At 32.4% G+C, this 25,211-nt stretch overlaps 2 protein-coding genes across 6 annotated transcripts in view; one reads left to right on the forward strand and one right to left on the reverse strand.

The window, feature by feature from the left end:
• LOC105336891 (uncharacterized) overlaps positions 1 to 4,964 on the reverse strand; it is a 30,788-nt gene extending 25,824 nt beyond the window's left edge. Inside the window, exons 1-7 of the mRNA XM_011441374.4 lie at positions 4,745 to 4,964; positions 4,402 to 4,484; positions 4,106 to 4,212; positions 3,613 to 3,709; positions 3,409 to 3,522; positions 2,758 to 2,829; positions 2,507 to 2,572 (exon numbers count right to left, since the gene is read on the reverse strand). Of these exons, the coding sequence (XP_011439676.4) occupies positions 2,507 to 2,572; positions 2,758 to 2,829; positions 3,409 to 3,522; positions 3,613 to 3,709; positions 4,106 to 4,212; positions 4,402 to 4,484; positions 4,745 to 4,964 (759 nt within the window). The remainder of the gene's footprint in view (positions 1 to 2,506; positions 2,573 to 2,757; positions 2,830 to 3,408; positions 3,523 to 3,612; positions 3,710 to 4,105; positions 4,213 to 4,401; positions 4,485 to 4,744) is intronic.
• LOC117689388 (RAC-alpha serine/threonine-protein kinase) lies at positions 4,856 to 25,037 on the forward strand. 5 transcript variants are annotated; one of them, XM_066088042.1, is made up of 11 exons: positions 4,856 to 4,993; positions 8,522 to 8,607; positions 11,539 to 11,661; positions 12,394 to 12,599; positions 12,741 to 12,872; positions 13,106 to 13,171; positions 13,555 to 13,746; positions 14,282 to 14,410; positions 14,671 to 14,963; positions 15,979 to 16,066; positions 22,358 to 25,037. In XM_066088042.1, the coding sequence occupies exons 2-11, from the start codon at positions 8,550 to 8,552 to the stop codon at positions 22,613 to 22,615; spliced, it is 1,545 nt and encodes a 514-aa protein (XP_065944114.1). In that variant the 5' UTR covers positions 4,856 to 4,993; positions 8,522 to 8,549; the 3' UTR covers positions 22,616 to 25,037. The 5 variants fall into 5 exon arrangements, with proteins under 5 accessions (XP_065944114.1, XP_034326205.2, XP_065944112.1 ...); XM_034470314.2 differs by having other exon boundaries at positions 14,671 to 14,885; XM_066088040.1 differs by lacking the exon at positions 22,358 to 25,037 and adding an exon at positions 17,900 to 20,907.
• The last annotated feature ends 174 nt before the right edge of the window (positions 25,038 to 25,211 follow it).

The following is a 25,211-nucleotide window of genomic DNA, read 5'->3' on the forward strand; positions in this document are numbered from 1 at the left end:
TTAAGTTTACTTTCATTGGATTTTCTTTTTCTTGCACAGATGCATTGGAACATACATAATTCAGTCATAAATAGACTACCTGTGGTAAAATCGCAGTATTGCAATATAAGAAACTCATGCTCTCATTGTTAATTTCTGATATTATAGTACTGATAGAATTTTCTGGATTGAAAATAATATCTTATTGAAGTCATTTTTCTGTATATGATATATTAATTTTTTGCACGGTAAGATGCCTGAAACGTGGTAGAGGGTGTTTTTTGGGGGGTGGGGATAATGCTACAGGAGAAGAAATGGTTTTAACTGGGTTAGAACAGCTGATGCTGTTTCATCAATAAGAGGAATATGCAAAACGGTAATCAAGATATTTGTAACTTAGTTAATGATATGATTGAAACATGGTTAGAGACAAATTATCCTAGTGCATTTATTCATTTGTATGCACACTTGGCAGCAATTATATCCCCCCTCCCCGAGATTGGCAAGAACATTAATGATATTATACACTGTAAGCTATTAATGGTGAGGTTGATTCAGGGATTCCAACAGTTTTCGTTCCATTCTTGTCTATTACTTTGAATTGTGAAGGTTAACCTCATTATGTGTTTGAACATAACCCCACAAGAAAAAATTGCACAAGGTAGCACCTGTGTGTAACTTTTCCAAGAACCCCATCTTACTCCTCCTGTATGAATTCTGAAGGTGAACCTCGTAATGTAGATTTGTACTTACACATGACCCCACATGAAAAAATTTGCACAAGGTATCGCCTGTGTGTAAGTCTGTCTGTCTGTCCGTCCGTCAGTCCGTCTGTCTGTCCCACTTCAGTTTTCCACACTTTTTTTCTTTATGCATTTGAGGAATAATATGAAACTTGCTGAACAGCTTCAAAATGTCAAACTACAGATCAAGTTTACACTTTTGTAGCGTCTGATTGACATATTTTCGAGAAAATTAATTTTTTATATTCCAATTTTTTAATGTTCGGGTTCGTTATCGGGTTCGGTGTGTAACTGAATATACGAGGTCAGTATGTAGTCAGTATACTGTGCGTTACTTGTAAGTTGTACCATTCCTTTTCCTGTACCATTCCTTTTATCATTTCTAACAAACAAATGAATTCTATAAAATAGTGTCAAGCATTGTGTTGTAAATTTAATCGGCATGTTTTTTTTGTATTATTATTACAATCGGGTTCGTTGTCGGGTTGGGCTGTTTAACTGTTTGGTTTGATTCGGGGTACAGAAGACGGTAAGAAATGATATTGTGCATAACAGTGCATTGTTTTCACAAATTTTTACCAGCGAATACAGAATAGACTTGGCGAAATTACAGGAGATGAAATAAAGAGTATTATTTTACCTATTTCCTATTTAATTTCTATATCAACTATATAGTTTTAATTTCCTATGTTCTTTTATCTCTGATTAAAGCATGACATCTCGTTTACAATAGCTCTGAAATAGTTGTGTGCTTGGAAGCTTTCATAGAATAATACAAACCGGTAGGGGACGTGTATTGCTTATGCAATACTCTCAGAATGCTTGTTGTTATTGGCAAGCAAAGTCTGTAATACTAATAAACTTTATCAGGTTTATGAATCTTATGAAAATTTCAACATGTCAGTCATGTATAACACCCTGTTTTAGCTTACAAAGACATTATATTTGTACCATTTCAAGGGGCATGGTCACGATTTTAGTAAAAAATTATTTTTCAGATTTTAATATTTACAATGCTTTAGAGAGGCATTTTTAATAGGCAACCAAAATTTGAGTGTCATTTGTTGAGTTATAAGCGAGTTACAGAGCTTGAAATTCTTCGCTATGTAAACAAAGTGTTTGTTTACATTTTGAACGTTGAAGTAAAAATTTCAGTTTTAAGCCTATAACGAATGTGTTAAACGTTGGGAACTGTTTATCTTTATCTATGATTAAAATAAATAAAACGATAGACAAAAAAGCTGGAAAAAGATTTTTTACTGGTATAGTGAACCCACATAAACAAAAACAAGGCACGAGCCTTGTTTACATGACAAAGAATTGTGAGCACTGTATCTTGCTTATAACTCTTTGAATGACTCTTAAATTTTATTTGATCATTAGAAATGCATTTCGAAAGCATTGTAAATAATATAAACATAAAAAAAAATTTGACCAAAATCGTGACCATGCCCCTTTAAATGATCCCTGTTTATATTCATGTTCTCTTTGGACTCAGTTTTCGGCTTGGAACTCATAGTTGTGATTAAGAGGGGTCATCTGGACCCATAAAAACCATTTTCAAAATGAATCACTGCCTACACTTTTACATTAATAATGCATATTGAGACAGCATACATATGCACAATTTATTCTAACATTGGGTTAGCATTGTGATGGATATATGTGACAATAAATAATCTGGGATTTATCAAGATAACTTTTAAAGTTACCTTTCTCATCTGAACCCCCCCCCCCCCCCGTTTTTTTAAATAAAAAAATCCCCTAGTAAACAATACACTTACATCAGCATTAATCACACCGGTTACCCTTTCTATGAGGTCCACAAATATTTCATTTTTCCTCTTGTCCTGAAAAATCATTAAATACTCTGCTCAATGACAAATACACTTCAATTTTTTAAATACCGGTAAATTTATTAAATATTCCCCAGTAAAGAGGAAATTAAGGTACAAACTGAATGTGCCAGACCCACAAATATATAATGATGTAATGTTAATGGAAATAAAAAAAAAATTCCATAAGGTACACATACTTTAATTACAGATGAACTTATTACTGGTGTGTCTGTAGCTGGGGTGGGTAGACTTTTCTTCTCTATACCAAACTGTAAAAAGAGGATTCAGTCAACAAAGTCCCAACAAGAATTGTATCAGGAATCATAAAATCAATTTACAAATTTTTCCTTTTTACAGTGAGAACTAGACAATTTGAAAAAGGTAACAGAATTTTTTTTAGCATAACAATAATTGTAGACTTTTTATGCTCTATTTCAGATCTACACACCCTGTTTATTGATTGGTTAAAACCTACAGCCACCTTAGAAAAATCACAGACTGCACAAAATAATCATGATGATGTCAGACTCAAATTCCCATAGGAGATGATTTGGCAGTTTCTTTTAGCTGACGTACTGATGTACATTGACAGTAATTTAGTTAATTAACTTACTTTTTAAAATCAATTTATTAATTTGCTAAAACAAAGATGTATATATATAAACAATGAAATGCTTTCTTTGATGATTCATGCAAGTTATGGAGGTAGTCATGCGGGTTATGAAGGTATCATTCTTTGCAAAGAAAATTTATATAACCCGTAACATGCATTTTTTCTGCTATGTTCCCACCTTCATGTCCCGCATGAAGCACAAAAAAAAAGTATTTCATTGAAAAATTGAACTCACGACTCTAGATGTGATGTCCTGTGTTGGTTGCTGGTTAAATCTGGTAAGAACTGGTGTAGACTGAATATGGGGCTGAAGCTTTTCAGTTGTGGACAGCTGAACAAGTCCAAAATCCTACATGAAAAACAACATAATCTAGATAAAAAAAAATTAATACAAAATTGAGTCAGTTGTACAGAGGTGTCAGTGAAACAAACCACTTACCATGAACTCATTTAAAACCTCCATAACAAGGAGCAAGTTTTCATGTAGAGAATCTTCCGAGACCACTCCACAAAAATCTTTGATAACATGGTAAAGCCTTTAAAATACAATAAAAGAAGACTGAGCAAAGCTATGAATTCACTGGTAAATTTAAATGATGAGATTTGAAATAAATAAATACTGTGCAGAGATTGCACTTGCAGTTGAATTGGTGTTTCTTTTTAAATATTTGTAACATTTTTGAAGTGGGTAAGTTCTATACCTAGAATAAGTATTCTCTTTGTTTTTTCCTTCAATAAAGATTAAAATATATAGTGTTTCCAGAATTTACGAAAACCGAATATAGATTTTTCCTACTGATATGAATTTTTACTCTATGAATCTTTTTGGTTTTGTTTTTCTTGCTATTAATGTGTGTGTGCATGGTGAATGAGAGAGAGAGAGAGAGAGAGAGAGAGAGAGAGAGAGAGAGAGAGAGAGAGAGAGAGATTACCTTGTTAGAATCTCAATTACAAGAATGGGTGACGTGTCCTTATTTGTTGTGGCAACAAAATAGAGTTTTTCTCTTTTGATGAAATGAAACCAAGTATTGCCATCAGTCTGTTAATTGTTGAATGAGAAAACTTTAACGTACATGCATATGTTAATTAATTTATTCAACATTTTAAAGTAAGTTTAGATCTTTTATATTATCTAAATTATTGTATTATGTAAATAAATCATGATTACAATAACTTCGTTGCTTTTAGTTGATTTAAATGTCATCAAATGACGTATCCAGTTACTTACAAAGTATGGTAGTGTCTGATGTTCTCCTTTCTTTAATTTCTCAAGAAAAATATCTCTTGCAGAGTTATTACAGGACAATGTATCTGACAGAATGTTAAAGTGCATATAAAGTCCGAGATTTAAACACAGGTACAAGAAGTAAATTTAATGAATATATATATTTAATTTATACAAGCACATACTATCTACTGATAAATTTCCACAATGCATGCTCCATGCCGCTGTCATCGTGCTAAGTTTGTTGCAATTGCACGATGCATGAATGCCATCCAACCAAAAATAAGTTTGAAGAAAAATCACTTTAAAATAATCAGTAATCAAATAAAAGAAATTAAAAGGATACAACATTTGTGAACGATGGTAACAAGGCGTTCAGAGACGATAAATATTTCGTCTACTTTCATCTTTGCGTCAATAAAATGAAAGTAAAAGTTAACATCCGGGATCTTGTAACAAGTCTCACAAGTCTCGTCTTTAAACGAGAATTCAACGTGACTTGGGGGATTGATCAACAGATTGAAAAGAGAAAGAATTTTAATTATTTTGAGAGGATTCGACATCATTTTCCTCTCGATCGTTATACTATGCAGAGGTAAACTTAATCTTCATGTTTATATATCAACAGAATCAGAATTTAACAAATATTTCACGGGTAAAAGGCTTAGTAAATATTGCAACCATGCTTGAGTCTCCTCCAACTAGACTAAGTGATTAACTCATTATAAAAAGATCAAATAATGAGACCATCTGCATTGTAAATGAATTTAGTGCGTACTGCTAAAAAGTATGTGATGTAATATTAACAGTGAGTTCTACTTTTTCGCGAATCCCCAAAATTTTGGATTTTATGCCCATTTTCATCAAAAGCATGCAAAATTAGTGCCAATAGTGGTCTAAAACTCAATATATATGTAGATTCAACAGGAATATTTGTTCATAATCATTAATCTTCATCCTAGTGAGTGTGTTTATTTTCAAATGTATTTTTGTTTGTTTCATGGATGTTGTCCCTCCATGAGTAAAGTAATGACTGTCATTTATAAAGGATGGGTTGGAAATTTTGTTTTGAAATTTATTCGCTGAATACGAACCCTTAAGTAATTGTTTCATGCAATCCATAAGATCTTTACAACATAATTGAATTGGTTGGTCATGTGTGTAGAGTGATACTTTAAGTATAAGGCTAAGAAATATGGGGGTTTTTTTTTTTACATTAAATGTTATAAAAACCAGGATCTACAGGCAAACAATTTAAAAAAAAATAAAAGCCTCAAGTTTATAAGCATGATTTATCTGCTAAACTTTTATATTGTAATATATAAATTGCTTGATGTGGTAGTACTGTCTTCAAAGTCAAGCTACAGCGTACTTGTATAGTGCTGTACGTACCTTCATAACTGTAGCTTTACATATATACTGACTAATGATGGAGTTTCCAGTTCGTAAGCATAGGACGGGAACTTTGCACGATTGCAACTGGTTGCACTTTTTAATAATTTGATCTCAATTTTTTTAGTAATAAGTCATAAACCAAATTTCCTTTCACTTTGAGCATGTGGTTATACTTAACACCCAAAAGTCCTGATCTAGACATTGTAATTCTGAGTTTTTTTGGTTTTTGTTTTTAATTTCCTCAGACACTCTCATAAACTTAAGAAAATGAAGTGTGATGAATTCCTTGGCTTTATCTTCAGTAGCTACCTTTGTCACTTTACTGGGTTGGTGAGGGTGTTTATAAGAATTTCTGAACCAATGAAGTTGTAAAATATTTAACTTAAGGGAATGTCAGTGAATATCTGGTAGAAGAACACTTGTCAGTGAATATCTGGTAGAAGAACACTTCTGCAGCTAATAAAAGTTGGTTTGGTGCATGAATTTAAGTTTGGTCTGGTAACCATTATCAAGATTGAATTTTTATAGCTAGACTTTTAAAAAAGACCTTATTTTTCATTTTTTCAATTCCTTATTCAAGAATTACATAATATTGCACAACTTTCACATGTCAGTGATTAATGCATCAAATGCGACAGACTTTTAAAAAAGACCTTATTTTTCATTTTTTCAATTCCTTATTCAAGAATTACATAATATTGCACAACTTTCACATGTCAGTGATTAATGCATCAAATGCGACAGCATCAAATTATCAAATTATATCCAATTATGGCAGCCAGAATCAATATCACAGAATATAGGGGTTCTATCGGTTCTCTTTGAATTCTGGGTAAATGAATCATGGTTTGAATCACACAAGCTATGTTTCAATACTTAATTTTACACTATTTGATGTAAATGTATTTTTGCTGTAGCACATATGGTGGCCAACCTTCATATTTGCTGTTTATTGTCATAAAACCTTTAACTGGTGCAGACTGCTTTCAAGCCTTTCATCATATAACAGTTAAAAGTTTACTTTTTGAACATTTTATTTACATGTGGCCCATTCATTTGTGGATTTTATGAACATGCATCATTTCAATGGGGTTTTTTGTAATTTAATTTTCATAAATAATAACCACTGATAAATATAAGATTGTAGGGAGTAATTTAATCAGTGCAGTTATCTAGACTTTTCATTGTTTTGCATATAATAATATTAATTGAGAATTGTAATCTTTTGAAAGTTCTAAAGATCATTTTTTTTTTATTGATGGCCTAACAGTTATACCAGCATTTCCTATATTCTCAACTGACTATGCATAGGCTAAACAAAATTGGCATCATTTTTTCATGATTTACATTTTACTCAGATAAAATCTGGCCTTCACAGATATCTTCTAATATACTAGATAAATTAACTGTCCATGTTGCTAAGCAGTAATGTTCATCACCTGGGTGTACTGTATCAATCAACTGCATTGATTGGCGATGTGGATGACAGTCTTGGATGGCTGTGTATTGATATATATTGCTTCCTCTTTTATAAATTTCTATTATGAATTTTGTGTGCCTGGAGTACATGTTTATCTGATAATCACCCAATATAGACTGGCTGTCTGACCAGCAATAATGTAGCTATATACTGCACAGGTCATTGCCAGTTCATCTCCATCATACATGTATATCTGCAGTAATCTGTTCAATGGCTGTTACAGCACTTCACCAGTGGCTAGTTCCAGTCATTCTGTCACTGAATCAAGTGTCGTACAGCTCTCCTAAGCTTTGTTTCCTGATTCAAGTGACATTGAAACTACATGTAAACAGGAAAGATGTGGGCTGTTTTTGTTTACTTCAATACTTGTGTGCCTTGAAAAGCTGTAGTACTTGCAAATCACATTCAAAGCATTGTGTATTGTGATGTTGAGCGACCTTGGCTGACCCTAGAAAGAGCCCTCTTAGCTTTTTATTCATTCATGTGCTGCACAAAGGAAAGTTTGTGGTTTGACATGAATCAATACAGGGTTTTAGGGGGTCTCCTGATTGTTGACAAGAATCACACTGAGTGATGTTTGACACAGGAAGTGTTCCTCAGGTGATACATGCCTTATTCATTCTGTTTATTTCCCGGTTTTCATACACTGTAGACTTCACAACTTGTTATGCTCCTATAGCTTTGTTAGTTATAGCTCAAATTCTTTCAGTTTATAACACAAGTGATCTAATCCCCCCCCCCCTGCTCCCCCCCCCCCCCCCCCCCATGAATTTGATGTATTTGTTGTTCCTTAATGAATTAGAAAATGAGCTGTGATATAGCAAATAATTTATTTATTTTTTTATATGATTTTTTGTCAATTATTTTGTTATTTTATAAATATTTATGTACATGAAAGCAAAGCTGAACATTGATGTATGTTGGTATTATCCCATAGGTTCATGGCTGGGTCAATATCCTTATAATGCTGGTGTGAGAAAAACAAATTATTGGAAATCTGTAAAATGAAATTAAGTAGTTAGAATTTGGTTTTTAAAAAAAGCATCGTGGTATGTTATGAAATGATGAAAAGAATTTCATGTTTACAATGATTTAGTGAAATATTACATCATAGTCAAAACATTATGATTAGTGCACAAAAAAAATCAATGTTTGGTACTGGTAAATGATAAAAGTATTGATACTTATGCAGTGCACACCTCAAACCCCGTAATATTTCAACTGATGATGTCGGTGTTTCTTTTGTAGAAATCGTTGAGGAGAAGAGACAGGTGAGATGAGTAATTCTGACACTCACATACCTGTTGTTAAGGAGGGCTTTCTCTGGAAAAGGGGTAAGAACTCTTTCAGGAAGTACATGTTTAAATGGTGTAGATCTACCAAATGAATTCATTTTTCTCTCAAATGAATTTTTTTAAACGTACGATTCAATTGAATATTAAAAATCAGTACCATATGAAATATTCTCCAGTTACAACCAGGGGATTCGGTGATATTTGATGTGTTTATCATTTTTATTCACATTGCAAATAACACTTCTGAGGAGAAGGGAACATGAGAAACAACAATTATACCTACTTACAATAGAACTGTGTTTTTGTAAAAATAACTTCCTAATGGTGTAAGTTGCCAAAGTGTTTGTGATTTCTCCCAGGGTCTTTCAAAACAATGTGCAACAGTTTAACAGAATAATTGAGGGCTTCGTACAATACAAGTGCTCGGTACCATACAGTTCCATAATAATTAGAAGGTATCAGAAATGGGGTTTATCTATTTGACGTAGTCTTGGACCATCTAATGCACAAACAACTTACTACGGAGACCAAAAGCCACACCAAGCCACTACTCAGTCGCCTTTAACAAAATTTGTGATCAATCTTTCATTTTTCTGTTGTTTGAGTAGACCACAGTAACCGATCATTTATCTGTTATGTTCCAAAAACTTAGCTGTGATTTCCTCTGTGTAGGGTGTCATAATTGTCGTGTTTCAGTATCAAAATGTTCGCTGTGATTTAAAAATATATATGTATATTTAGTGATCAATTCTTGTAATGTTGTTTTCTATACATTGTGACTTATAATTGAGAAGAAATACATCTTATAAAATATAATTGTTAGTTCCTCACTAAACTCAGTCAAACTTTTATTTTTGAATAGCCATATCTATAAGTGCATTCTTGTACATGTATTCGAAGAAAACAGGAAACTTGCGTAGGTTCTTCATTTTATTTTAAGCACAGATTCCTTATTTATTGTGGTTAGTGAATTGTCACTGTCATTGTTGAGGATGTACTTAGACACAACTATAGCCAGACTGATGAACAGCAGGTCCATACCTTGTGATAATTAATTGTAACGGAGATATCGATTGGGCATGTTTCACAAGAGTTGCTAATTACACTCTCCCAATAATAATGGTATCTCTCTCCTTTTTGTACAGTGATATCGTGTGCCATTACTGTTGATCATGCTTAGGGGTGATAATGAGCGTCAATATGCATCTCCAATGAAATTCACTTACTTGTATTAGCATACTCAGATAAAGCTGAGAGATGCAGGTGTTTTGCCCAAGAACTACATTCTTTTGTTTAAAAACTAAAGGGACATGCATTCACCTCACAGACATTTCTCTGTACACTAGCTTATTCACTGAAGATAATTTGTTCTGTTTTTGATGTAGTTACCTTCAGCCAAACATTAAAAGATGATGCCAGAAAAAAGTAGATTGCATTTATAAGTATGTAAAGGAGAGCAATTGAATAATCAGAAATAATAAGGGTATTATAGAACAGTTATGGGCATTTTATCCTACTTTTCCCTTTTCAGAGTAAAAGTTTCATCAACACTTTAAGAGGGCTGCAGAGAATACAAAGTTTATATATTTCATAAGGCCAACTTTGAAAAACTGTTCAATTTCCCCTCTTCTTACTCAATGTCCAAACTTTTAGTTGGTACATGCGCCCCTGTAATGTGCAATATATGTATGGTACATGTATATTTAAGGAATGACAGTTATTTTTTTTTTCAAAGTATAAATTTGTAACTACTTCAGTTTCATAAAAGAATACCATACATAAGCTTACAAATGCATTTATAACAATCTGCATCAGATACTTTTTAATTAGTTATGAGGAGAGGATTTAAAGGTGGATGTCCTCAAGGGTAATCAGTTGAATGTCTGTGAATGTATGTACTGTAATTACAGTATGACTAATATTGAAGTACTCTCTTAGACTAGTATAGGTACATGTCTTGCTTTAAGTTGATAATTTTTAGATAACTAATCATTGAACATGTTGAATGATAAATATTTCTTTTTACAATTTCAATTTATAGATTCTGATAATCTTTGAGTAACTAATAACATGACTTCAAAAAGAATAAGAAATATTTTAGTAATTTCTGTCATAACATATTTACTGCTGCACTTCGATGTAAAAACAGACAGGTGTTATTTATTGTTTAGGATTGCTATCATGCATTTCATGATGTTATCTACATGAACAGAGTACAAATATTTATGCATACTTTAAATGCACAAATGTTTACAAATAACTTAATTGCTTTGCATATTTTTAAAAATGTGATATTTCCTTTTATTAAATGTTATGTCATTTCAAAATATACGGTATGTGATCATACAAAGATATACCCGGTAGTTTAAATTTTTGATGTTTAAAGAAAAATTTATCCAAAAATTTTTTTTTAAGCATTGCATTTATTTTCAAATGCTGAATTATATAAAAAAAAATTAAATTCTGTATTTTCTAGGTTGTAAGAAAAATGATAATAAAATCATTCAAAGCTCTAGAGTACTGTAGTGTACATTTACATGGAATAAGCATGTACACAGAAAGAACAAAAGATTTCAATCATTTAGTCTTTTTCATTTACCCTTTACAACACATCAGTTACAGATCTACATAGAAATACTGGTAAGCACCAGTAACAAGTATAAATCAGGCATCAAATTAAATATAATCTGTATAAATACAACAAAATAATGTTTAACGTATGAGTTTCAAATGATAACAACATTTTACAGTATTAAATTAAACATAAGTCAAAAATGCTGTTAAGATGTCATATTTCATTGGGGCATGATAACCGGTCAGTCTGGATCATCCCAGTCTTTGTTAACTATACCTCCCACAAATAGTTAAAAGGTAGACTTGGATGTCTAGATAGGGAGTAAATAGTCCAAATCAGGTATACATCTAATAAGTGCTTGTCTATAGTTTTATGGTTGTGACTTGTGTTTACAGGAGAGCACATCAAGAACTGGAGGAAAAGGTACTTTATCTTACGGCAGGACGGGGCCTTCCTGGGATACAGGACCAAACCAGAGCATGGGCTGGGGGACCCCCTCAATGATTTCACGGTCAAAGGTTAGTGAATGGACCCCAGTCCTCCACTGGACGTCAGTAGGAGGTCACTGGGATGTCTGTTGCACATATGTACTAACGTTTTATTTGGATTAAATGTTTTAATTAATCAAAAAGAAATAGAATATTTTTATTTTGCTATTCATAAGTTGGTTCCTACTGAAGATCATCCCTTTTCAGGTCACACAAACATTACATCATTTGTAAATTTTCACAAAACCTTCCTTTGATCTCTGCTGTAGATGTTAGATTAGGAGACTAAAGAACATACCTGGTCTCTTCAGTTGTGATCAATGCATGTATCAGAAATAACTCTCTCTCATTGCAGATTACAGCAAGGATCATTAATATGCGTTGATTGTTATTGTTTGCGAAACACCAATTTTAATGGTTTTGAATAAGTCAATCCCCACAACAAATTTTCATAAAAGTTATGTGACAGAAAATGTTATTAATTGGACAATTGCTCTTGAATTTTTGCATCCTTGAATTTGAAAATGCCATGGGATACAAAGGAAACTACGTTAAAGTTTTTTTTTCCTTTTGCACATTCAATGAAGAAATTATCAGAACCATTGACAAAGAAGGAAAATATTACATGCATAAATTTATAAAATACTGGCTCATGAGATTGTAAGTCACAGCTGGATCATGTTTGTTTTCAATGCAAATACAATGTACCAGGTTAATGAAAAAGGAAGAAACCTTTGAGACTTTATTGAACTATTTTTGCAGACTGCCAGTTGATGAAACAAGAGAAGCCCAAGCCAAACACATTTATCATCCGGGGACTACAATGGACAGTGGTAGTGGAGCGAATGTTTTATGTGGAAAGTAATGAGGAACGCGAGGACTGGATCGCTGCCATTCGCTCTGTGGCTGAAAATCTGAAAGTCACTGAAGAAGAAGGAGGGTTGCTGGAAAAAGAGAAAAAGAAAGTGGTAAGGGCATGAACTCTGTGTTTGTTGTGATAAAATAACTGAAAAAATATTAAATCAATTGCGAGAAACTATGAAAGATGAAGTTATCCAATTTGTAAGACAAAACCCCATTATTGATAGATCTGCATTTTACCTTTTCAGTCATTGGATGATTTTGAATTCCTGAAAGTCCTCGGAAAGGGCACCTTTGGTAAAGTAATCCTTTGTAAGGAGAAAACAACCAACCACCTGTATGCCATTAAGATTCTGAAAAAACAGGTCATCATTGCCAAGGTAGAGGACATCAGAATTCATTTTACTGTCAAGAAATATTTTGGGATGTCTGATTCCCATTGTTCAAGTGCTGACACCTTTTAGCAGATATATTGTTTATTATAAAAAATTGATTGGCAAACATTTAAAAATCTATATTGGTACTGAATTTTGCAGCTTTTATACTACAAAGCACCTAATGGCATAATTAATATTTAGAAATGGTACTTAAAAGGATCTTCTAAATTTTGTAGGATGAAGTTGCACACACTCTTACAGAAAACAGAGTTTTACAGACTACTAAGCATCCATTTCTAACTGTGAGTACAAGTGTTTCTAAGCTGTGGTCCCCATCGTCTTAGTAGGCTAACACTACTTTTTTAGAGATTAAGATGGAAGTATGTACTGGCATCCTAGAGAGGGTTGCATCCAGGAGATTTTTGTTTAATAATATCAGTTGCATTGTCGGATTTATGCTTCTTCCTCAACAGTGTGATTGAATTCAATCAATATACATTTGCATCTTTGAATTAATTCTTTGCATGGAAAACAACAACTCAATAATTTTAATACAAATTAGATTCACCGTTTGAGACTTTGGAGGCCAATAATTTTATATCTTTTAGGCAATTCAGAATATTTGTATGTTTTACTATTCTATAGTATTAACTGCTATATAATTGCTTTACTTTTCCGTTTGCAGCAACTGAAGTATTCCTTTCAAACGCCTGACAGACTTTGTTTTGTTATGGAGTATGTCAATGGTGGAGAACTCTTCTTTCATTTGTCACGAGAACGAATATTCAGTGAGGACCGGACACGGTTCTATGGAGCAGAAATTATCTCCGCTCTAGGATACTTGCATGAAAATAATATTGTATATAGAGATCTCAAGGCAAGTAAACTAATTGTTGAGGCCAAACAATATTTTTTCTTAGGTTTGTCAGGCCATAAATTTTGAAAAAATATTAATATTGTAAGAATGTTTCTGTTCCTCATCAAATCTTATTTTAAACAAAAAGTGAAATTACTAAAATTTCTTTTAGAACTCTAAAGATAATATTCAATTACCCATGGCATCAATGATAGTCAGATTGTACCCAAATTAAATTTTTAATTTGGTTTGGCCTTACTGCACTTTATATCTATGATGGCATTAACTTTCTCAAAGAAAAAAATGTGTATCTTGAAAATTGATGGAAGAAATAAGTGTATTTGAATATTCTTTCTCAAGGAAAAGAAAAAATATATACATTGTACATTATATACATTGTAAATTGATGGAAGAAATAAGTGTCTTTAAATATTCATTAATAATAACATCATTATGTGCAGGAACATTTATTTTTAAAATCACACATTCTGTAGACTTAGGTATATTAGGCAAACATATGGTGCCTGTTATTCAGTATAAAAATGTTATTTTTCAGTTGGAGAATTTATTACTGGACAAAGATGGGCATATAAAGATAGCAGACTTTGGTCTCTGTAAGGAGGAGATGTATTATGGTGCTAGTACAAAGACCTTCTGTGGAACACCTGAGTATTTGGCACCTGAGGTGAGGAAGTAATATGTCTCTAAAATGTAGTTTGATTGGTGTTTTTTTTCAATCTGCAGTGATGTGTTCACTAAGAATCCATGGTTGCAGAATATCCTATAGAGATGAAAGTTGAGTTGTTCTGACAGATACATTGAAGCTAAAGATTGAAAAGTTTTATTATCATATTATGTTAATAAATTTCATATGTTTTTGAGATATAAAAGTAAAATAGCTCTGCTATTCGCAGTGAATATAGCTATTAATCTGTTGATTGACAGGTGCTTGAGGACAATGACTATGGTCGGGCGGTGGACTGGTGGGGGACTGGCGTTGTGATGTACGAGATGATGTGTGGCAGATTACCATTCTATAATCGTGATCATGACATTTTGTTTGAACTTATCTTGCTTCAACAAGTCAAATTTCCTCGGACTTTGTCGGAGGACGCTACCTCTCTCTTATCAGGCCTGCTGGTCAAGGACCCCAAACAAAGGTTTGTCATAGTCCAAGACTTACTACTGGGATGTGTGGGGTACAGATTGTGTTGTTCCTGTGTCTGTCTGATTAAAAAGTCAGTCTTACTTGTTTGTCAGAGAAAGTCAGTGTGTATGTCAAAAGTACAGAAAGTCAAGCATGTATACTGGTTTGCCTTAGATACAGAAAAGTCTTTCTAATCAATGGTACAAGTGTCTTGGGATATAAATAAGTCCTCAGGTACAGTTAGTCCTCAGTCGCATGTACTAAAGGTATGTCATGTGAGTGTCTCGCAAATAAAAAGAAAGCAAAGAGTTGAAGTTTCACGTACAATGCAAAAAGTAATTTGTGTGTGCAACACATTAAAAATAATGACTGATATATGTCTGGGATATGAAAAGTGACTTTTCATATCCCAGACATATATCAGTCATTTGACTTTTCAAAAGTCACATGTATATCAAATATGTCTGTTGATTGTGTGTATGTCCTCAATAAAAAAGGCAAATTTGTGAATGTCAACTTGGTGCAATGCCTCAGAAACAGAGACCATTTATTGTATGAACATGTGCGTGTGTTAAGGCTTAAAGAATAAATGTTTAATTTCCTGGGCATTGATACATCATGTTAGATTAAATATTTTGGCCATACTTTAGGTCTTGCCATAAATAGAGATGAAATATAAATTTTTGCCTAATGAATAATATTTTGGAGATTTTTATCATAAGACAAAAACATATTAAAAAAATCATATTAAATCAAAGTAAATTGTATCAAAGTTTGCTTTAATTATTACAATAGATAAAAAGATCCTATATATATCCTATATGTTTCAAACAAATATAAATGGTAAGTGAGACATGTGTAAAGTTTATATCTGTGGTATACAGATACATGTGTATTGAACAGAATACACTTTGCGGACTGAAGCATTGGAAACAGTTAACTCTACTCTTTTGGATAAAGTTTACATTTTGATAATATTGGTCATAACATTTTACTACATTAGGATATTATTAGTTGGAACTGCTTTCCTTCTTTATGTTGAAAATATACATGTATGTGATCTGTTGCTCCACTGACTTTGTCTGATTTTCTGCCATATATTGTAGGTTGGGAGGAACAGAAGATGATGTTAAAGTTATCGTAGCTCACCCATTCTTTAAAAGCATCAACTGGCAAGATCTCGTAGAAAAAAAGGTAGGTTTTATGGACCACTACTTATAGTTCCTAGGTAGTCCATTGTAGTTTATGTCGGTTTACAAGCTCTCAGCTTAATGGAGGTACATGTGAGTATAATTAATGGTATAAAAATTTGTTATTAGAAATCATGTTTAGCCATGATATCTAATGACTGAATTCAGTGAAATTGTGCATTGTTTTGAAAACTCTTATTTTAACACCAATTACTTAAAACTTACTGTCTATTCAGTGGTGATCTGCTATCTTGAACTTTAGACTTCAGTAAGAGAGAGGAATTCCCCTTGCATTCTTAAGGTCAAACGACACGTTCCTCAATTTTAGATAACTTTTTCCAGGAATTTGTTAATGGTTTACTACTACTTTAACAAGCTTTCTTGCAAAAAATTAGGGTACCTTACCAGGCATTTCTGCAAACTACTAGAGTATGCAATTTTCTATATAATCTTCTTGAAAATACACTGAATTGCTGATATAAAAATAAATACATCTACAGCACAGCGAAATTCACTAAATTAGAAATTTATCTCCGTTGGGGCGGGGCTTTGAACTCACAACCTCTAGATACGCTTCTGGCAGTGAGCGGCCACGGTTCTAACCACTCGACCATCTAGACATATAACCAAAATTTAAGTAAATTTTGATCATTTTTAAAGTAATTATAAAATTAATATTTTTTATTGGAACTCTTTATTACGAAGAGATACAAAAAAGATTCTTGAGGAACGTGTCGTCTGACCTTAAAGGGGCATGGTCACGATTTTGGTCAAATTTTATTTTTCTGTTTTTATCATTTGCAAAGCTTTAGGAATGCATTTCTAACGATCAAATGAAGTTTTGGTGCCAATTGTTGAGTTTTAAGCAAGACACAGGGCTCACAATTCTTTGTCGTGTAAACAAGGCTCATGCCCTGTTTTTGTTTACATAGGTCGAATAAACTGGTAAAAAATCTTTTTCAAGCTGGTTTGTCTATTTTATTATTCATTTTAAGCATAAATAAACATTTCCTAACGATTATTACATTCATATTGGGTCTATTAAAACTTGAATTTTCACTTCAACATTCAAAATGTTAACAAACGCTTTGTGTACATAGCGAAGAATTGCAAGCTCTGTAACTCGTTTATAACACATCAAATGACACTTAAATTTTGGTTGCCTAGTAAAAATGCCTTACTAAAGCATTGTAAATATTAAAATCGAAAAAATAATTTTTGACCAAAAACGTGACCTTCCCCCTTTAATACATATCTCTATATTTTAACATCATTGAAAGTTGTTCAAGGTAGCAGCATACTCTGTGGTTTTGAAAGCTAATTTTGACTGGTAGCAATGATAAATAAGTGTATGTGGTCTGGTAAATCTCTCAATAGCGACCATGCTGACTGCGCGTGCGGTTTATACATGTATATACCCCTGTCAGTCCAGAGGTCACAAGGCCCCGTTTGGTTTCTGTTTATCTTTCCTCGGCATTTAGATCCTATCTCTTGATGTTGTCTGTGCATTCCTGCAATTATATCTTTATATATGCTCTAAAAAAGGGAACACTTTGTTTGAAATTAAAATGCTTTTTCCTTCATTTTTTTCAAAATTTTCAGTTGAATGAATTTGTTTTTAATTAAAGCTTGGCATGAGTATTTAAGTATCTTCATCTCCATTGCATTTTTGAACATTTACTGAAAAACTTCTTGAAAAACTTGGATGAATGACAAATTTTTTATGGGGCTATTAAACTGTAGTTTGGGAGCATAGCAGGTCGCTAGTGAGTGGTGCACCATGCCTAAGGACGATTCTGTCTGTTGTGTTCCTTAGCATGTTCTGTTCCTCTCTCAGATTCCACCACCCTTCACGCCTCAGGTGACCTCTGAGACTGACACCAGGTATTTTGATGACACCTTTACGGGGGAGTCTGTGGAATTAACCCCACCCCCAGCACCAGCCATGCCAGAATTCGAGGCTTCCAGTCACTCTCTGGACCGAATCGATGAAGATATGGCAGAAGTGGACACCCCGTATTTCGAGAAGTTTTCCTACCATGGCAGTAAGATGAGCCTTGCCCAAAGTCACAATAGCGTCATGAGCTTCGATACCACATGGAGCACATGATTGTCACATGATCTGGTCACCTGACTTAAAATAACCTCAGGACAATTAGATTTTGAACCCAAGCGTATTCATGGTAGAAATTTAGAGAAAACCTTGTCTGTATGACAGAATTGTTACAATTATTATAATAGTTAAATGAGACTTATCTCCCATATAATCCCATATACTGGTCAAGTTTTCATTATAATCAGCAATGCCATAAAATGAACTATTGTAAAATAAAAGGTTTTTTTCATGCTAATTAAAAGAAAATATACACAGTTTAATCTTTTGGAGTGTGTAATAAATCCACTAAAGCGAAAAATGTGCAAGAAATCAAAATTGGTTGTCTTTTGAAAAATTGATCAATTAAATTATAACACAATGACATTGCAACTTTCATATTCAAGATGTCTGAAGTGCTAATAAAGGTTATGTTATTATTGTGTTGGATGTCTTTCAGATTGTTTTGATGGGTTATTTTTTAATACATTTATTTAGAAAAGTTTTTGACAGATTTTTAAAGCTTTTAAATTTAGACAATATTAGTGTTTTGTTTGATAGCTTTTGAAACCATGAATTTTTATTGTGTTTGTGATTCCTATTTAATTCAGAAATGATATAAAGCTGTTTTAAAGTGAAAATATGATTTATTTACATTCATTAATTGAAGATCAATGTTGTGTTCAAAAAGAGAATTATTTTTTAAACACTAAAAAGTGAGGTCATTTATTTTTCACTGAATTGAATCAGATGACAGATTAAAGTTTTAATCAACAGAGAAAAAAAACCCTGATGTATGTAATACTTTGAAAGAATTCAGTTTTACCTGAATGACATGTACGCATTTTATTTTTTATGTAACAGGTAATGCTTCCCTTATAAGAAATACTTGCACACAAAACCAACATAGTTCACTCCAAAAAAATTTTACATTGTGTATTTGTAAATTTTTGTTAATGTGAAAAATTTCGTTGAAGTAACTCAAGTAAGTAACAAATCTCATACATCTTCTTTTGTTCCAACATGAGTGCCCTTATGAGACGGACTTTGTTATTATAAAATAAAACGTTGCATTCTGTCCTGTGACTTATCAACAATGATCTTAGAGAAATTTGTGCCTATATCAATTTACATGTATTTTAATTTGTTAGTTCTTGGTTATGTATAATGAAATTCATTTTCCTGATAGAGAAAAAGTGCTAGATGAGATCTCCTTGTCAAGTAATTGTACACATTATTGACATAATCAAGATTAGTTGAAATCTTTGTATTTTGTGAACATCTTCAATACATTTATCAGTAAAGAATTTGGAATATTATTTATATTAGGCTTATAATTATTTTTGTATTACTATGTGTAACTGTATGTTCTTATTCTTACCCAAAAGTGGGACCTGTGGAGCAGTTTTATCATGTTTTTGTATATGATTTTATCAATTGTCTGACAGGTTCAGTGTACAAGTTTAATGGGGAATTGAAGACCAATGTGTTTATCTGTACACATGTATTTATTTTACTGGCCAGTAAGAAAGATAATGATTTGTAAATAATCTACACAGAAAATATCTTAACATATAATACAAACGTTTTGTCACAACTAATCATTGTTCAGCTTTTTGGTTTTTTTTTTATTTTTTGCAATATATTTGTAATACTGGGTAATTCAGTCTGTTATGACATTTAGTGTTTCAAGTTCATTTTATTTTTCATGACTTTAAAAGGATTTTCAAGGTGTTCATGAATGTTATGGGTTTTTTCTTCTAAAAATTACCGAGATGTTTCAGAGTGCTTGTAGCACTGGTAGTTTTTTTTTTAAATTTGTTTCGATGCTATTGAATCACTCCTAGAGAAAGACGGGCATCTGGACACGATTTACTCCCATGTCTCAGTTAATTACAATGTACACACATATAATGTGGACAGTAAATGCTGGTAGGTTTTGTTTCTTAATTTTATGCTTTCTCTGATTAATTGATGATATCTTTGCTTATTCTTTTTTCAAATCTCTCAAACATGTACATGTACCAAAGTAAAAACAGTTATGCAGAAAAAATTAACCAAACACTAACCAACAAATAATGATGACTTAAAAATTTTGTGCTGAAATTTCAAGTGCTGATATGCATATTGGATTTGTAAAATTGATGTTATAAACATGTATATTATGGTAGAATTGTTAAAATGTAACTGATGGAGTTATGACAAAACGAACAAGTTTAATGTTCTGACTGTAATCAATATATTGTTAGCTCAGTACTGGTGGTACGTACATTGTGTGTGAACTAACCAGACATTGCTTGTTATTGTATTGGCACATTTGTTAAAATACATTGTGTAAAATTGTCTGAAATGTTTTCTTCAGCTGACTGATCAATATACATTAAGGTTAAGTCAATCCCCACTTTGCAATTTACAGGGCTTAATAGTTTGTGAGGGTTAGAAGCAGTTTATAACTTGACTAATGACGGTATCCTTTTTTTTTCTTTTTTTTTTGATTTGTTTACATAACTTCAGTCAACTTGTCTTTTATCAGTGAGTCTTATTGTGATGGTAATGTTCTCTTAGTATATGCCAGATACAGTGTTGTTATATATACCTGAAAGAACAGTAGTGAACATTTTAAAATTTTGAGCATTAATTCATCACTGTATGTCTAATGCCTTTTAAAACCTATGTTGTGAGAGCTTTTTTTATCAGACACTCTTCATGAACTTGTCTGTATAATCTAACAATGAATAAAGTAACAAATGGACTGTTCTTGTTTTTATTTTGATAAAAGATCAAACACCATAAATGGAAAAAAGTATGTGCCAAAACTTTCAAAGTTAAGGTGTCAAATGCAGATACCATTTTACATCTGACTGTAAATTGAATTCCAGTTTAGAGACCATGCATTCTTAAGTTGTCTTATTTCTTTTAAACAAAGTTGTTATCACTAAATATTTTATGTCCAAATTTTCAAATGTTTTGAATGCCAGGTCCCAGGGTCTCAAAACAACTGCTCATTTTTTATCATGGTATCACTTTTACTAGAGGTAAAAATAATGAAAAAAGTGAGACTGCAATCAGAACAGGGCACATCTTTTTTTATGCAAGGGGACAGGATCATGATCAGACTAGATGCGAGATGGTGGTGAACATTTTTTTTGTTTTTTTTCAACCACTAGACCAAGAAGAGTTTGGTGAATTAAATGTTATCCATCTTCCACATTTATGATATAAATAATATATTATGTTCAAAATATTGATATATTTGGCAAAAAAAAGTTTGGAAAGTTTTTTAAAAATGGATGTTTCTCTATTTGCATGTTTAAGATAATTAAAGAAGGCTCTCTATCAAAATGATGTAATTAAAATTCTACTGACTGTGTGTGCAGAAAGATGGGATGGGAGTAAAACGGTCTCATGATATCTCAATGGGATGGAAGTAAAGGAGTCTCTTGATATTGCCATGGGATGGGAGTAAAGTAGTCTTATCATATCTCGATAGTATTGGAGTTAAATGGTCTTGTGATATCTTGATGAGATGGGACTGAAAGGGTCTGCAATGTCTTGTGTTAGTATTATTGTTTTGCCAATACCTGTCTATGATTATCTTTTGAATATTTTCTTTTCAAATTAGGACAATATTGTGTTAATTTCAAGCTGATAATTGAGGTTACAGTACATGAATGTGCTAACTTTTTGATAACTAAAATAAATGCACACAAACAAAATGCAACTTATTTTTACTGTACTTTATTGTCAATTTTGATTACTTAATATTAAGTAAATTTGATAAGTCTGAAGATGATGTTATGAATAAACCATGCAGTGAACCGCTGTTTACAACACAGCCCCCTCAAAATTAAGATTGGTCTCACAATGTGTTCTGGACTATGAATGTCATGGAGAACTTTAAATGAAATAACTCAGTCTTAATTTCTTCAACTGTATATCAAAGGTTCAGTATGAACATTGTATAACAATGGTTTTGTTTTGTCTACTGTACTTTGATAGGTAATGGGAGTGTTTTCCCAATTTTTCCCAATTTGTATGAAAAAAATTTCGATAATGTGATGGCCAAAAAATTGGACAAGTAGCTTTAAGCATGGTTTTACCTAATTCTGACTAACACTGCTGAATGATCCAATACATGTACTAAAATAAGTTGTGTCTCATAAATAAGATTATTTTACTGTGAACTTTCTCTCTTTGTTATAGATTCAGCCCCCTTGGAAGCCTGATGTCAAAAGTTCTTGGGATACAAAGTACATCCCCGATGAGTTTGCTCGCGAGATCACATTTTTAACTCCCCCTGGCCAGGAACATCTCTCGGAGAGCATGAGACACGAGTTGGACTCCATTGATGAAGAAGGCGAGCTCCCATACTTTGAGCAGTTCTCGTTCCATGGGAACAGCAGTAAGAGTTTTGGCGGATACTTAAGCGAGTCTGTGAGACATACCGATGAGCTGTTTTAAATGTACCGGTGAATGAATGGATGGATCAAAGCATTCTCATGGGGTCATGTGCCTCGGTTGTTACACGGTCATGTGATAGAGGTTTTGTTAAATAATGGTAGCTTAATTCAATCTCAGTATTAAGACAGAATTCTTGCTTATATTGTCATTCCTGAAATTTTCATTTGTTAAAAATGATAATGTTCCTTCTGAAAGGAACCTGTGCTAAAAAGGAAAGTATAAATAGGGTATCTACAACACAATATTATGAGTACATATGCATGTACTCAAACTCATTTTCTTAACTTATCTTCATTTAGAATGTGATTTGTCCCCCCCAAGTTAATGTGTACTTCTGTTGTTCTTGTCAAATATTGTCATTTGGTGCAATAATTGTTCTAGCAATAGAAATTAGACACTTCTCCAATGTCAGTTATGATGCATGTGGATTATATTGTGCTGTTTTCCATTCTTCGTACGTATCCTCTCGCGTTGTAAGGGCATATAGTCAATCTGAGACTGCCAATCGGTTGGATCATTCACTGGCAAAATGATTTCAGCATTTTCAGCTATCAGAGGAATAGTATTAAACTGTATCAACAATGAAATGCATCCTAAAGTTTGATGACTTTAAAACATGCAGTGACGTACTGACCCCAAGATTCATATACCTCCAGTATTTATTATGAAATCAACACTTATGGTACCTTAAAAGCACAATTCAAAAATTTATGATAAATGTGGAAGTTGTTTGGATTGGGTGTTAAGGGCTGTTTGTATCCGAAGGGGGGAAGGTGGGGGCATAATTTTTTGACTTGCACACTGATATAATTCTGAGATTGGACATTGAGCTTGTGAATACATGTACATGTGTATAAAGACAAACGTCTCATGACTTGATGTGGTTAAGTGTATACAGCTGTATTAGCATTTAGTTTAGGGTTATTATGCATATGTAAAGAATGAAGGGGGGGGGGGGGTGGGGCGGCATAATTTTTTGACTTGCACATTGATATAATTCTGAGATTGGACATTGAGCTTGTGAATACATGTATAAAGATAAAATATCACATGACTAGGAGTGGTAAAGTGTATACAGCTGCGTTAGCATTTAGTTTAGGGTTATTATGCATATGTAAAGAATGCCTAGTATTCCAAGCTTTCAGTAAGGTGGTTCCGTACAAACATACTCACTTTCTATAGTACTGGTGATTTATACTCGTATATTCATGGTCTTTGAATAATATAGTTCATGTAATATCAATTTCCTAATTATGGTCAAAAGGCATAACTATGCTACATATATTATTTTTAATTAGACATAATGATTTTTTTTTTTACCCCTAATTGATTCATTCCATAAACTTGTTTTATTATCATGTTAAATCATTAGTTTAAAAAGTTAAAATTATTTGTGACAAGGATTAATGATTAATTGAATTATACTGAAATTAGGTAAATGTCCTTTCATCTTAAATCCTATTAAAGTTTGTAAAGTTGTTAAAATGTACATGTGAAGATGTCGAACTTTATTATCTTTTATATTCCCATCCTTGTGTTTGAACTGTTCCCCTGTTTCCTCATCCGTTACATAAATATATAACAGGTATACACATCCTGTTATATGAATATATACCAGGTATATAACTATACATCAAAACAGTGCCATGGCTGATCACATAACAGAATAGATCTGATTCAAATTAATTGAACTGTGTCATTAAACAAATAAGGATCTATGTAATAGAATCAATGATTTGAGATTTCACATCAGTCAAATTATGCATTAAATTGTTTTACTTTCGTAAATTCTGTATTGATTTTAACTTATTTTTATTTTTGATTTAATGTTCATTGAGAAATTTTATGGAAAATTATGACATGTGATTGTTTGATAGTTTTAAACAAAACTAAGAATGGCACTCTCTTCTATCAATAAATGAATTTCTTTTTAAAAACAAATTTTATATGTATTTGTTATCTTCCTTGTTAAATATTGCTGAATCTGCATTTTCATGAAATCCCTTTTTTTTCTTTGTAAGTATAATGTTCTATTGTATTTTATGTTGTAAGAAAAGTTTATGTATTTCAGTTGATATGGTCTTTATTTTGTCATCTCTTCAAACATCCCGATCTACAGTTCATACCGGTACATTTTGTACAAAGCAGACGACTACCATGTGTTTATTAAGTGTTTGCAGCACTGGACACTTTTTATTTCACGATTTTATAGTTTTTATGTTGGCGTTTTACTTTATTTTATCAGAGCCTTTGGATTTTAGACCGTCATTTTTACACCTGTTGATATATATACTATTTTTATCTGACAGCTTTAACAATGCAGAAAGCATGTTATAAGGTTCTTCCAAATCTATCATACATGTGACAAGGACCAGTGTTATGTTGTGTGTTAAAGTACCAATAAAGTTGTTTTAAAAGTTTGGCAATTTGTTTGTTTTATTGTGCAACTAAAAAATTTTCTGACAATATCTAAATCTTAATGAAATAAAATACAGACATGAAGCTGGTTAAAACTGGTATAGACCATGTTTATTTTATGCAATACAATTTGAAATGTGGCTAAGAATGGACAGTCCTTGTCAATAAAAGACACCTA

Source organism: Magallana gigas, chromosome 6 (genome assembly GCF_963853765.1).
Source record: "Magallana gigas chromosome 6, xbMagGiga1.1, whole genome shotgun sequence".
NCBI lineage: Eukaryota > Metazoa > Mollusca > Bivalvia > Ostreida > Ostreidae > Magallana > Magallana gigas.